This window comes from Eptesicus fuscus, chromosome 21, assembly GCF_027574615.1.
Source record: "Eptesicus fuscus isolate TK198812 chromosome 21, DD_ASM_mEF_20220401, whole genome shotgun sequence".
In the NCBI taxonomy this organism is placed as follows: Eukaryota; Metazoa; Chordata; class Mammalia; order Chiroptera; family Vespertilionidae; genus Eptesicus; species Eptesicus fuscus.
The window spans coordinates 48,478,529-48,490,702 of NC_072493.1; the positions used below are offsets into that span (position 1 = coordinate 48,478,529).

At 67.8% G+C, this 12,174-nt stretch overlaps 2 protein-coding genes across 2 annotated transcripts; both read left to right on the plus strand.

Annotated features, from left to right (window-relative positions):
* The first annotated feature begins 3,374 nt into the window (after positions 1-3,374).
* ZNF628 (zinc finger protein 628) lies at positions 3,375-9,030 on the plus strand. The gene is made up of 2 exons (XM_054710635.1): positions 3,375-3,437; positions 5,796-9,030. Exon 2 carries the CDS (start codon positions 5,801-5,803, stop codon positions 8,930-8,932), a length of 3,132 nt encoding a protein of 1,043 aa, XP_054566610.1. The 5' UTR covers positions 3,375-3,437; positions 5,796-5,800; the 3' UTR covers positions 8,933-9,030.
* Positions 3,384-11,842, plus strand: NAT14 (N-acetyltransferase 14 (putative)). The gene is made up of 3 exons (XM_028138400.2): positions 3,384-3,437; positions 10,075-10,176; positions 10,741-11,842. Exons 2-3 carry the CDS (start codon positions 10,105-10,107, stop codon positions 11,287-11,289), a joined length of 621 nt encoding a protein of 206 aa, XP_027994201.2. The 5' UTR covers positions 3,384-3,437; positions 10,075-10,104; the 3' UTR covers positions 11,290-11,842.
* The last annotated feature ends 332 nt before the right edge of the window (positions 11,843-12,174 follow it).

The window sequence follows — 12,174 nt, forward strand, 5'->3', positions numbered from 1 at the left end:
GGCCTGGGCGGTCCGGGGGTAACTGTCCTCTGTGTCCCTGTTGATCAGAAAGCTCCCCCAAATCTGTGCGGAGAGGGGGGCAGCCAGGGCTTGAGCTCAGCGCTGCGGAGAGGACTGGCAGGGGTGGCCTTGGGAGGGGCTGTGGACTCTGTCAGGAGGGGGGATAAGGGGGGGCCAGGCAGTGAGGACAGGGTGTCCCTCCTGGTCCCTGTGTCCTGGGAGCTGGCCCCGAGGTTGGAGGGACAGTGGGTGGGTGGGGGGCTGACATAGGAAGGCAGGGGCTGCGCGGGGAGGGGCTGCGGTGCGCCCCCATGGGCCCAATTAGCACATAGCTGGCCCCGGGATATGGGCAGGTGGGTGGGTGGGCAGAGCGAGGCGCCTGGAGATGCCAATTAAGGTGACAAAGGGCTCCTGGGCGAGAGGCAAGGCCACGAGCTGAGTCAACTGCAGCGGTTAGCGTCGAGGGCCCTTGACTGGAGGGGGGGCGGTGGGAGGCTGGGGTGCAGGCTGGGAGGGAGGGGGTGAGGGCTGGGGTGCAGGCTGGGAGGGAGGGGGTGAGGGCTGGGGTGCAGGCTGGGAGGGGGAGAGGGTGGGGGCTGGGGTGCAGGCTGGGAGGGAGGGGGTGGGGGCTGGGGTGCAGGCTGGGAGGGAGGGGGTGGGAGGCTCTGGGCCCGTGTTTGGGGGGCAGAGAATGGCTGGGGCTGGCAGGAGGAGGGGCTGCCCCTGGGGTGAGGATAGGAGTGGGGTCCTCTTTTTTTAAAACAACAGCAACAATGATAACAACAACATATCTTTATTGACATCAGAGAGGAAGGGAAGTGTGTGTCCATCATTTCACTTTTTATCAATCCCAGGGGTTTCCCATTTTGCTTTCTCCCACCTCCTCAATCCATCACCAGTGAATTTCCTGTAGCCCACCTACGTCCCTCCTTTGATGGCAGTGTGTAAACACAGATGTAACCCGCCATTCTCCGGAGCATCATCTCAGTTCGTTGAGGTTCTGCTTCCCGGCATATGTCGACAGTTTGGCTCAAATGAACTCACAGAACTTCTTTACAGGTTTCCATGGTTTTTTACGTTAACACTTCCCATCCTTCCTCCGCGCCCGGAAAGCCACTGTGTTTGGGACGAGGTCTGTAAAGAGGCACTTACGGGGAGACGAGGTAGTTGGGGTGGGACCTGGTCCAGTCCGCCTGGCGTCCTTGTAAGAAGCGAGTAGAGACCTGCCCGGCATCGCTCAGTGGTCGGAGCAGCAGCCCGGGCACCCAGGGGTCTGCGGTTTGATTCCTGGTCAAGGGCACGCACCTGGGTTGCAGGTGTGATCTCGCCCCCGTCAGGGCCGTGAGGAGGGACTGTCCTGAAGCTGGGACACATCACCGTGCAGTGCAGGGCTGGCTGGGAGGCTGGGCCTAACAAGGCCTAACAAGGCAGGTGCCGAGACCCCGCCTCTCCCGCCTCCCCATAACACCATGCTGGGTCCCGGGGACCCGAGGCAAGGGGTGGGGTGGGCTGTACCGCAGGGGAGAGGCCAGAGGCCATAGCCACCTGAGCAGCACATTCCACACCCACCGGGCTGTGGGCTCCTCCCTCCCTCTGGAAGCCAAAGGCAGGGGCGGGGCCTGGCGCGTTTGGCAGCCCCAGATGTAGGTGGGGCCAGACCCCAGGGCCCAGGGGTCTAGCTCCCAGCCCCTCCCCTGGGGCCTGCCCCTCTCCCTCCCCCTCAGTCGCTCAGGTGTCCCTCCCAGTGCCCCCAGCAGCCCCCCTTCTGGCGGGGGAGGTGGAAGCTGGAGGGAAAGGACAGTTTGGGCTGAGCTGGCAGCCAAGGGTTTTACAGGCACGAAGCCACCGGGACTCCGGAAGGCCACGCGGGAACGGGCCCAAACCAGCTCAGGTGGGGACCGAGCTGCCGCCTGCCCGCGGTCGGGCCTCGGGGAACCGCAGGGCGGGCTGTAGAAATGCATCCGTTCAGCAGGGCACCGCGGCTTCTGCTCGGGCCGCTGGCTGGTCGTCGAGGACACGCGGGTGGCAAAGACAGAGGAGCGCCCGAGCATGTGATGGGACCCTCACCTGGCACCAGGGGCGTCCCCGGAGCAGTGGAGAAGGCATGGGCTAGGGGTAGGAGGGCCTTCGGGGCTAAGGACAGCGAGTGGAGAGGCCCTCTGGCCCAGGGGAAGGCCTGGGAGCAGTGGCTGTCATCAGGGGCCGGGCCACGGCTGGCGACAGCTGTCAGGTGTGGGGCAGGGGCCCTAACCGGTGTGGCTCAGTGGATAGAGCGTCGGCCTTCGGACTGAAGGGTCCCAGATTCGATTCCGGTCAAGGGCATGTACCTGGGTTGTGGGCACATCCCCAGTAGGGGGTGTGCAGGAGGCAGCTGATGGATGTTTCTCTCTCATCGATATTTCTAACTCTCTATCCCTCTATCTTCTGCTCTGTAAAATATCAATAATATATATATATATTTTAAAAAAAGGTGTGGGGCAGGGGAGCCGGATGGATATGGGGTGCTATTGGCCGTTTTGCGTGGAGGCCAGGGATGCTGCTGACCAGCTTACCACGCACAGGACGCCCCTCAGCACCGATCAAGCCCAAACGTCACTATTGTCCTGGCCGAGACACCCTGTGGCATGACCCGCAGAAAGTCTCATGACCCGCAGAAAAGTCAGTCCGAGTGGCTGGAAGCCGAGGCCGGCGGGGCTGAGCGTGGAAAGCAGGGAGAAGGCTGGGACTCGGACTCTGCAGGGCGCGGGTTCCTGCACCACCGCACCCATGTCCGCAGCAGGAGGCCGGGACCTTGAACTCGCGTGACCTCCGCGGGCGGCAATCCCCGCGCTTGTCTCCGGTCCGGGAAAGGGAGCCCCAGGGCCTGGGCGTGGCGACCAGGCCACGAGTGACCACACCCCTGGTGGGCGAGGCTTGCCCGAGCCACACCGCGGAGGAGGGTCTGTCACAGACAAGAAGGGATCAATACTGATAAAGGGAAAAACAAAAAACAAACAAAAAAGAAAACAAAAAATACTGATAAAGGGGGGCGTCTGATCCTGCGTCCAGACCCTGCTTTCCCCGGCCTGGGGCTGACCCCCACGACCACTGCCCAAGACCCGTGGGTCGGGGTCAGAGAGGAACTACAACTCCCAGGATTCCTCGCGCTCTGGAAGCCCGGGAAGCGCCGCCAAGGCCAGAAGCCAATGGGAGGGGCGAGGATGAGGCTTCGGTGCACGTGGCGTCGTGACGCACCAACGGCGACGTCGGGGTTTGTGTGCGCGAGCGGCCGCTGATAAAGGTTGGGTGCCTCGCGCCGGGGGCCGTTGGGAGGGCGCGCGCCCCCGCCCCCCTCCCCGGCCCCCACTCCTGCACCGCCGCCGCCGGGGCTCCGCCTTCCCGTCGGCCCCCGCGGGAGGTCTCTGGGTCTCCGCTCGTTCCCCGGGTCCGGACCGCAGGTGAGAGACCGGAGGGGTGGGGTGGGGGGAGGGACCGGAGGGCGGAGACGTTGGGGAAGCGGCGAGCGTGAAACCGGAAGGGATGCTTTAAAGGGAAGGGCGCTACTTCACCTCCGACTTTTATCGGCAGGGCCGGCTCCGCCCTCTTAAAGGGCAAGAGGCTGGTTTTAAAAGGGGCGGGGCAGATCCTTAGCATTCTGCTTTCACCCCCCCCCCCCCCCAAGAAAGGATTATCAAAGGCCGGTGACAGTGGCGCAGACATTTACAGAAAAAGCTTGTGCATCCAGATGGCTTCAAAGCAGCCCCTAGTTTAGCTCAACAAAGATGGAGATTGGGGTGCAGTAGGAGCACCCTCTTAAAGGGGAAGTCGGGCCTGATGGAAGGGCGTGGTCCGGCCCTTTGCAAGGGGCGCTCTTTATTGGATAAGCTGGGTCTCGGCCCTTCCAGAGCAGGATGCCTGTCCTTTGAGGCATGCTGGGCCTTCTGAACCGCAGGGGCAGCGTCCTGGGAGAACTGTCTCTTTAAAAGGACGCACTTACACTTTATTTTTAAAAAAATATATTTTTATTGATTTCAGAGAGGAAGGGAGAGGGAGAGAGAGAAACATCAACAATGAGAATCATTGATTCACTGCCTCCTGCACGCCCTCCACTGGGGGGGGGGGGGGGGTTGTCGAGCCTGAAACCCAGCATGTGCCCTTGGCTGGAATAGAACCTGGGGACCCTTCAGTCCTCAGGCCGAGGCTCTATCCACTGAGCCACACTGGCCAGGGCTGAAGGTTTTTTAAATAACAAAACCAAACATATTTGTATTGATTTCAGAGAGGGAGGGAGAGTTAGGAACATCAATGATGAGAGAGAATCACCGATCACCTGCCTCCTGGACGCCCCCCCAGTGGCCATTGAGCCTGCAACCCCGGGTATGTGCCCCGACCCGGAATCGAACTGTGACCTCCTGGTTCATAGGTCGACGCTCAACCTTTGAGCCACACAAGCTGGGCAAGGGGCAAGGGTGCAGGTTTTAAAAGATGAGACAGCCCGGCCAGTTTGGCTCAGCGCTTGAGCATCAACCTACAAACCAGGAGGTCACGGTTGGATTCCAGGTCAGGGCACATGCCTGGGCTTCAGACTTGGGGGGGCGGCGTGCAGGAGGCAGCCGATCGATAATTCTCTCTCATCCTTGTTGTTTCTATCCTTCTCTCCCTCTCCCTTCCTCTCTGAAATCAGTACAAATATCTCTTTTTGAAAAAGGGGAGAGACAGCTTGTGGTGACCCTGATGGAGGGTCCAGGCCGTGAGGAACGTTGCATAGGTGGGGATTTGGGGCCGGTGGGCCCAGAGGCGAGCGGTGGGGAGCAGACAGTGCGGGCTTCCCAGCCTCAGCCCACTGGCGCTGGCCGGCGCCACTCTGCCGCGGGGCCCTGGCCCTGGCCCGGGCGCCCTAGGGTGCATGCAGCATCCCGGGCCGCCCCCCCAGCCCCAGCTGTTGGGAGCGCCTGCCCCTCCTGTCAACAACCTCACAACCGGAACGGTCTCCAGGCCTGGCCCACGCCGCCCGGGCCAGGGCCCTGGGGAAGGGGGTCTCCGTTGCCCCATGGAACCCTCGGTGCCGTGGTTGGAGCGTGGGAACGTCTCTGATCGCTTTCCTTTTCCCAATGCCCAGGTCACTGGCAGGGCTCCCTGGGGAGAGCCGGAGGGGAACGTGCAGGTGTCAGCCGGGAGCTAATGGGCCGGGTGGGGAGGAGCCCAGCAACCCAAGGGCGTGATTGCAAGGGAGCCCGCAGCCCCGCAGTGTCCCGGCACCCGCAGCCCTTATGCTGGGGAAGGGGCAGGGAGGCCCGGGTGGGGCGGAGGCACAGAGCCTCAGTCAGTGGACGGGAGGGCTGTGGGTGCAGGGAATTTCTGGCCGGGACCACCGGGGCGTGTGCTGGGCGGGTGGGCGGTGGTGGAGAGGGCGGAGCTCGCCGGGGCTTCGGCTGCAGCAAAGGTGTTGGGGGCCCTGCAGTGTGAGGGGGGGCGGGGCGGAGGGGGGAGGCAGGAGTCCTCTCCGGGAGAGGGACCAAGGGTGTGAAGCCAGGGTGCTGGGGAGACCCTGGCCTTTCAGGACACTGAGCACAGCCCTGCAGGCCAGGCCCAGCCCCCGGAGATGGCCCAGCCCCCTGACCTGAGGCCGGGGACCCCCTGGTCCCAATTTGCCGGAAGTTTAGCACCGGAAGTCTTGCATCCTGGGGCAGACGCGGAGGTGGGGCCCTGAGCCCAAGGGCGGTGCCTGCCTCTGCGGGCAGCACAGGTCGGAGTGGCGATGACCCTGCGGGTGGGTGGAGGGCACCACCCTCCCCTGACCCCGAATCCCCCCCCAGGTGTGATGGTCGGCTCCCACGCTGACATGGCGCCGGCCTCCACCGCCGAGGGCGCCGGGGAGAAGCCGGGCCCCGCCGCCCCGGCCGCGGCCGCCCAGTACGAGTGCGGGGAATGCGGCAAGTCCTTCCGCTGGTCCTCGCGGCTCCTGCACCACCAGCGCACGCACACGGGCGAGCGGCCCTACAAGTGCCCCGACTGCCCCAAGGCCTTCAAGGGCTCGTCGGCCCTGCTCTACCACCAGCGGGGCCACACGGGCGAGCGGCCCTACCAGTGCCCCGACTGCCCCAAGGCCTTCAAGCGCTCGTCGCTGCTGCAGATCCACCGCAGCGTGCACACGGGCCTGCGCGCCTTCACCTGCGGCCAGTGCGGCCAGGCCTTCAAGTGGTCCTCGCACTACCAGTACCACCTGCGCCAGCACACGGGCGAGCGGCCCTACCCGTGCCCCGACTGCCCCAAGGCCTTCAAGAACTCGTCCAGCCTGCGGCGCCACCGCCACGTGCACACGGGCGAGCGGCCCTACACCTGCGGCGTGTGCGGCAAGAGCTTCACGCAGAGCACCAACCTGCGGCAGCACCAGCGCGTGCACACGGGCGAGCGGCCCTTCCGCTGCCCGCTGTGCCCCAAGACCTTCACGCACTCCTCCAACCTGCAGCTGCACCAGCGCACCCACGGGGCCGCCCCCGCCGCGGCGCCCGCCCCCGCGCCCCCGCCGGCCAAGGTCTTCCCGGACACCTACCTGCAGCCGCCCCTGCACGCCCCCAGCCCGCCCGCGCCCCCGCCGCCCGCGCCGCCGCCGCCCGTGGTGCCCGAGCTCTTCCTGGCCGCGGCCGAGACCACGGTGGAGCTGGTGTACCGCTGCGACGGCTGCGAGCTGGGCTTCGGCAGCGAGGACCTGCTGCTGGAGCACCAGCCCTGCCCGGGGCCCGAGGCGGCGCCCGCGCCCCCGGACGCACCCCCAGAGACGCCCAAGGCGGCCCCACCGGCGGCAGCCCCGCAACCGCAGCCCCCTCCTGCCGCCGCCACCCCCAGCTTCGCCTGCCTGCCCTGTGGGAAGTCCTTCCGGACGGTGGCCGGGCTCTCCCGCCACCAGCACAGCCACGGGGCGGCGGGCGGCCAAGCCTTCCGCTGCGGCAGCTGCGACGGCGCCTTCCCGCAGCTGGCCAGCCTCCTGGCGCACCAGCAGTGCCACGTGGAGGAGGCGGCGGCGGGGCGCCCGCCCCCACAGGCCGAGGCCGCCGAGGTCACCTGCCCGCAGGAGCCGCTGGCCCCTGCCACGCCCGCCCCGCAGCCACCCGCCCCGGCGCCCGCGCCCGCCTCCACCGAGCGGCCCTACAAGTGTGCCGAGTGCGGCAAGGCCTTCAAGGGCTCCTCGGGGCTGCGCTACCACCTCCGGGACCACACGGGCGAGCGGCCCTACCAGTGCGGCGAGTGCGGCAAGGCCTTCAAGCGCTCCTCGCTGCTGGCCATCCACCAGCGCGTGCACACAGGCCTGCGCGCCTTCACCTGCGGCCAGTGCGGCCTCACCTTCAAGTGGTCCTCGCACTACCAGTACCACCTGCGGCTGCACACCGGCGAGCGGCCCTACGCGTGCGGGGAGTGCGGCAAGGCCTTCCGCAACACCTCGTGCCTGCGGCGCCACCGCCACGTGCACACGGGCGAGCGGCCGCACTCCTGCGGCGTGTGCGGCAAGAGCTTCGCGCAGACCTCCAACCTGCGGCAGCACCAGCGCGTGCACACGGGCGAGCGGCCCTTCCGCTGCCCGCTGTGCCCCAAGACCTTCACGCACTCCTCCAACCTGCTGCTGCACCAGCGCACCCACTCGGCCGAGCGCCCCTTCTCCTGCCCCGTCTGCAGCCGCAGCTTCGTCATGGCCGCCTACCTGCAGCGGCACCTGAGGACGCATGCCCCGCCCGCCCCCGCCGCCCCCGCCGCCGGCCCCCCAGCCCCCGCCCCTCTGGCTGCTGCTCCAGCCCCACCGGCCACCCAGGATGTGCACGTGCTCCCCCACCTCCAGGCCACACTCTCCCTAGAGGTGGCGGGGGGCCCGGGCCAGGCCCCGCCCCTGGGCCCAGCAGCCCCCAACTCCCAGACGTTCCTCCTGGTGCAGACCGCCCAGGGCCTGCAGCTCATCCCCAGCAGTGTGCAGCCCCCCACGCCCCCGCCCCCGCCCCCGCCCCCCAAGCTCATTCTGTTGCCCTCCTCCAGTACGGGGGCTGGGGGTGGCCAGGCACGGCAGGGCCTGCGGGCAGTGGGGAAGGCCGGGCAGGGGCCTGGGGTAGTCTGGCTGCCCGGCCCTGGGGGGCTGGGGGTGCAAGGAGGGGGCAACGTGGGGGCTAACGGGGCAGGGCAGAGCCTCATCCTCCTGCAGAATGTGGGCGGTGGGGAGGGAGGGCCGCCGGAAGTGAGTGGGGTCCAGCTCCAGCCCCTGCGGCCAGCCCCGGAAGTGACCACCGTCCAGCTCCAGCCGGCCCCGGAAGTGACCACCGTCCAGCTCCAGCCGGCCCCGGAAGTGACCACCGTGCAGCTCCAGCCGGCGCAGGAGGTGACCACGGTGCAGCTCCAGCCTGTGGCGGGCCAGCTGTCTAATCCCAGCGGCGGAGCCGTGACCACGGAGGCCCCCAACCTGCTGGTGGTCCAGAGCGGGGCCGCCGAGGACCTGCTGGCGGGCCCTGGGCCCGGGGAGCCGGGTGAGGGCGAGGCCGCCGCGGGTGTGGTGCAGGACGTGCTCTTTGAGACGCTTCAGACGGACGAGGGCCTGCAGAGCGTCCTGGTGCTGAGCGGGGCGGACGGGGAGCAGACCCAGCTGTGTGTGCAGGAGGTGGAGACCCTGCCCTCGGGGCTGGCCGAGCCGCCCGCTCCCGGGCCTCCCGGACAGAAACTGCTCATCATCCGCAGCGCCCCGGCCACGGAGCTGCTGGAGAACGGCGGCGTGGGGGGCGGGGCCGCCACGCTGCAGCTGCTGGCCCCGCCGCCCAGCGCAGCCTCGGCCCCCGCCGGCATCCCCGCGGCCCCCGCCTCCCAGATGGTACAGGTGGTCCCCTCCGGAGCCGCGCCGGGGGGCATGGCCGCGCAGGGCCTGCCCTCCATCCAGATTGTCCAGACCCTGCCCGCGGTCCAGCTGGTGCACACATTTTAAGCGGAACCGCTGGTCCCTCTTCCCGCCTCACACACACCCCGTCACACTGCCTGGGCTGGGCCGGGCCGGAGAGCCGGCGGGGCTTGCTAATAAAGACCAGTCTCCTCGCTGCGCTTTGTTTTATGGGGCGGGGGGGGGGGGGGGGGGGGATGTCATGGCCATGGCCACCGCCTGGGAGCCTGGAGGCTTACTCCTGCACGCCGGCTCGCAGGTGCCTTGCGAGCTCCGTTTACCCTTAAAAGGATGCAGTGTCACTGGAAGGGGGAGGGTGGACTCTAGAATCCTGGTCCACCTGCCCGTCACCCACACCTCCCCTCGTCTGAGCGGTGGGTGGAGGATGTTTGTCCCAAAGGGCACTGAGCACGGGTGGGCGAGTTCGGGAGCCAGTGAGCTCCGGAGGGTGACGCAGCCCGTCCCCGGTGACCAATGAGCATCCATCCACTCCCATCAGCGCCCCTACACCACGCTCAGGTTGCTTAGCAACCCGGGAGCGAGCGTGCGAGCCCCCTCCCCGGCCGGTAAGTACCGCTCCCCGCCGGTGTCCGCCCCCTTCGTCCTACGGGTCCCCTTTCTCCATCGCTCCGTCTCCCCGACCCCATCCCGGGAGGCTCTGCGCCCGGCCTTAGCCCGTCCGCAGCTCACACGTGCCGGGGAGCTTGGCAACAGTTGCTAAGGCCTTGTAGGTACCGCTCCGCCCCAAAGTGCGTGAGCCTGACGTCACTTCCGCCAGCGACCCCCTTCTCGACCCTGCACCCCGACACCTTAGGATCAGAGCGACTCGCGGGGGTGTGTGCAGGTCCTTGTCCTGCGGCGACTGTGGGAGGGGCGTGGGGCGTGGGGAGCGCGGTCCTTGCTCGGGCAGCGGGCGGGGGTTCGCTGACCCCCCGCAGGGCAGCCCCGCAGCCCAGGAGGGAGCCCCGTGCTGGCGTCCACGTGGGGTGGCATTTGGGGGTAGATCGCTGAACTCCACGGCCCCTGGGTGGGGGTGCAGGATCCCGGGAGACCTTAGGACGGTCGCTGGGTGGAGGGGGCACCTGTCCTGCCTCAGACCTCACTTGGGGGTCCCCCGGGCGTTCTCAGCGCCCTCTTCGGGGCGCTTGGGGACCAGACGGCCTTCCTGATGCTGACCTTGTTCTCAGCAGGTGCGCGCCTGCTCCCGGCCGCGGGCTGCCATGGCCCCCAGCCACCTGTCGGTGCGGGAGATGAGGGAGGACGAGAAGGCCCTGGTGCTGGAGATGCTGAAGGTGAGGGCCGGCCGGGCCCAGCCTGGAGAGGCGCGCGCCTCCCGTCCCTCCGGGTCCGAAGGCTTTAACACCCGGGCTCTGGGGACTCCGCCTCCCACCCCACACTCTTCAGAGCAGTGGCCCGGGCCTCAGCCCTGTGCTCCCCGCTCCTCTCCCGCGTCCAGAGCATGGCGGTTTCTGGCCGGACAGTCCCCCGTCCAGTTGTCCCGTTCTGTGGCCTCGGCCTTCCCTGGTGCCTCCTGCTTGTCCCTCCCCGGAAGTGGATGTCCCCGGAGCTCCCAGCTCATCCCCTCGCTCACTCACGCCAAGCCCAGTGTGTGAGGTGTGGTGCTGGCGGGTGCCTAGAGCAGGTGGTCCTACTGTGTGCACGACCACCTACTGTGCGTGGGCTCCTCTGCCCGTCCCTCTGCCACAGGGCCCCCCCCATGCCTTCCCTTCCCCTTTGGGACCCCCCCAGGCCCCTCCTGGCCAGGGCCCCCCCCTCCCCTAGTCCCCAGTGCCCACAGGGGCCCTGGTGTAATGGAAGGCCAGGCGCCTGGCTCTGACTACCCCTCCCACCCACAGGCTGGTGTGAAGGACACGGAGAACCGAGTGGCCCTGCACGCCCTGACGCGGCCGCCCACCCTGCTGCTCCTGGCGGCGGCCAGCAGCGGCCTGCGCTTCGTCCTGGCCTCCTTCGCTCTGGCCCTCCTGCTGCCTGTGCTCCTGGCCGTGGTGGCCCTGAAGCTGGGCCTGCGGGCCCGGTGGGGCTCGCTGCCTCCGCCGGGCGGCCTCGGGGGGCCCTGGGTGGCAGTGCGCGGCTCAGGGGATGTGTGCGGGGTCCTGGCCCTGGCTCCGGGCTCCCACACCGGGGACGGGGCCCGGGTCACCCGCCTCTCCGTCTCCCGCTGGCACCGCCGCCAAGGTGTGGGCAGGCGGCTGCTGGCCTTTGCAGAGTCCCGGGCACGTGCCTGGGCAGGGGGCGTGGGGGAGCCCCGGGCCCGCCTCGTGGTCCCCGTGGCTGTGGCGGCCTGGGGCGTGGCCGGGATGCTGGAGGGCTGTGGCTACCAGGCAGCAGGGAGCTGGGGCTGCATGGGCTACACACTGGTGAGGGAGTTCAGCAAGGACCTGTGACTCCAGCCTGACCACCCACTATGTGCGTGACCACCTACTGTGCGCGGGCACTTCCACATCCTCCCTGTGCGAATCCCCAGCCCACCCAGGGCCCAGGAGCTCAGGCCTGCGGAGGCCCATGTGTGGTGTGTGAACTGAGAGGGCGGCCTGCCCCGCCTCCTGCCTCCGTCTGCGCGGAGAACCCTCCCGCCTGTCTCTCACTGCAAGGTCTGCACCTCCCCAGCCCCCGGCCTGGGAGCGACTGACTCAGCTGGAGGAGAGGAAGCTGAACAAGTTTGACCCCCAAGATTTAGGACTCGGAACAGGGGCCCCCCACCTAGGGCCGAGGCCCCTGCAAATGGGGTGGGGTTTGATGCCTGTGCTTGAAGGGGGGTGAGTCTGGAGTCAGGCGCTGAGCGGAGACTTGCCTTGCCGGGGAGCCGTCTCCTGGAGAGGCTGCGAGGAGGAGGCAGCGGACGCAGCGCAGCCCAGCGCCCGCACCCCCCCCCCCCCTGGGGAAGGTGGGAGCGAGGGCCGAAGCCCCATCTGGTTTTTTACGCCGGTTGTTAATAAAGCCTGAAGCTGCCCCCTCTCTGATGCCTTTTCCAGGCCGTCTCCGGGCCCTCTGTCTGGCTCCTCCCTCCTCTGAGTTGACATTAATTGTCGGCGGGGGTGCCGGCCTGGGAGCCGGGGAGGTGATGAGCTCACAGAGCCCGCTCCTCGCCAGCCGGCTGACTCACGCTCCCCATTACCCAAGTTTTCCGCCTCCCGCCGCCTGCCGCGGGTGTGAGTGCAGCCGCCGCCTCGACCTCCCTTCGTCTGTCTGCCACCCACCACCCTGCTTCCCTGGAAGGGGGTGGGGCATAGAGGTCCCACCGCTTCCCCAGAGATGGGGCCCTGCACCCA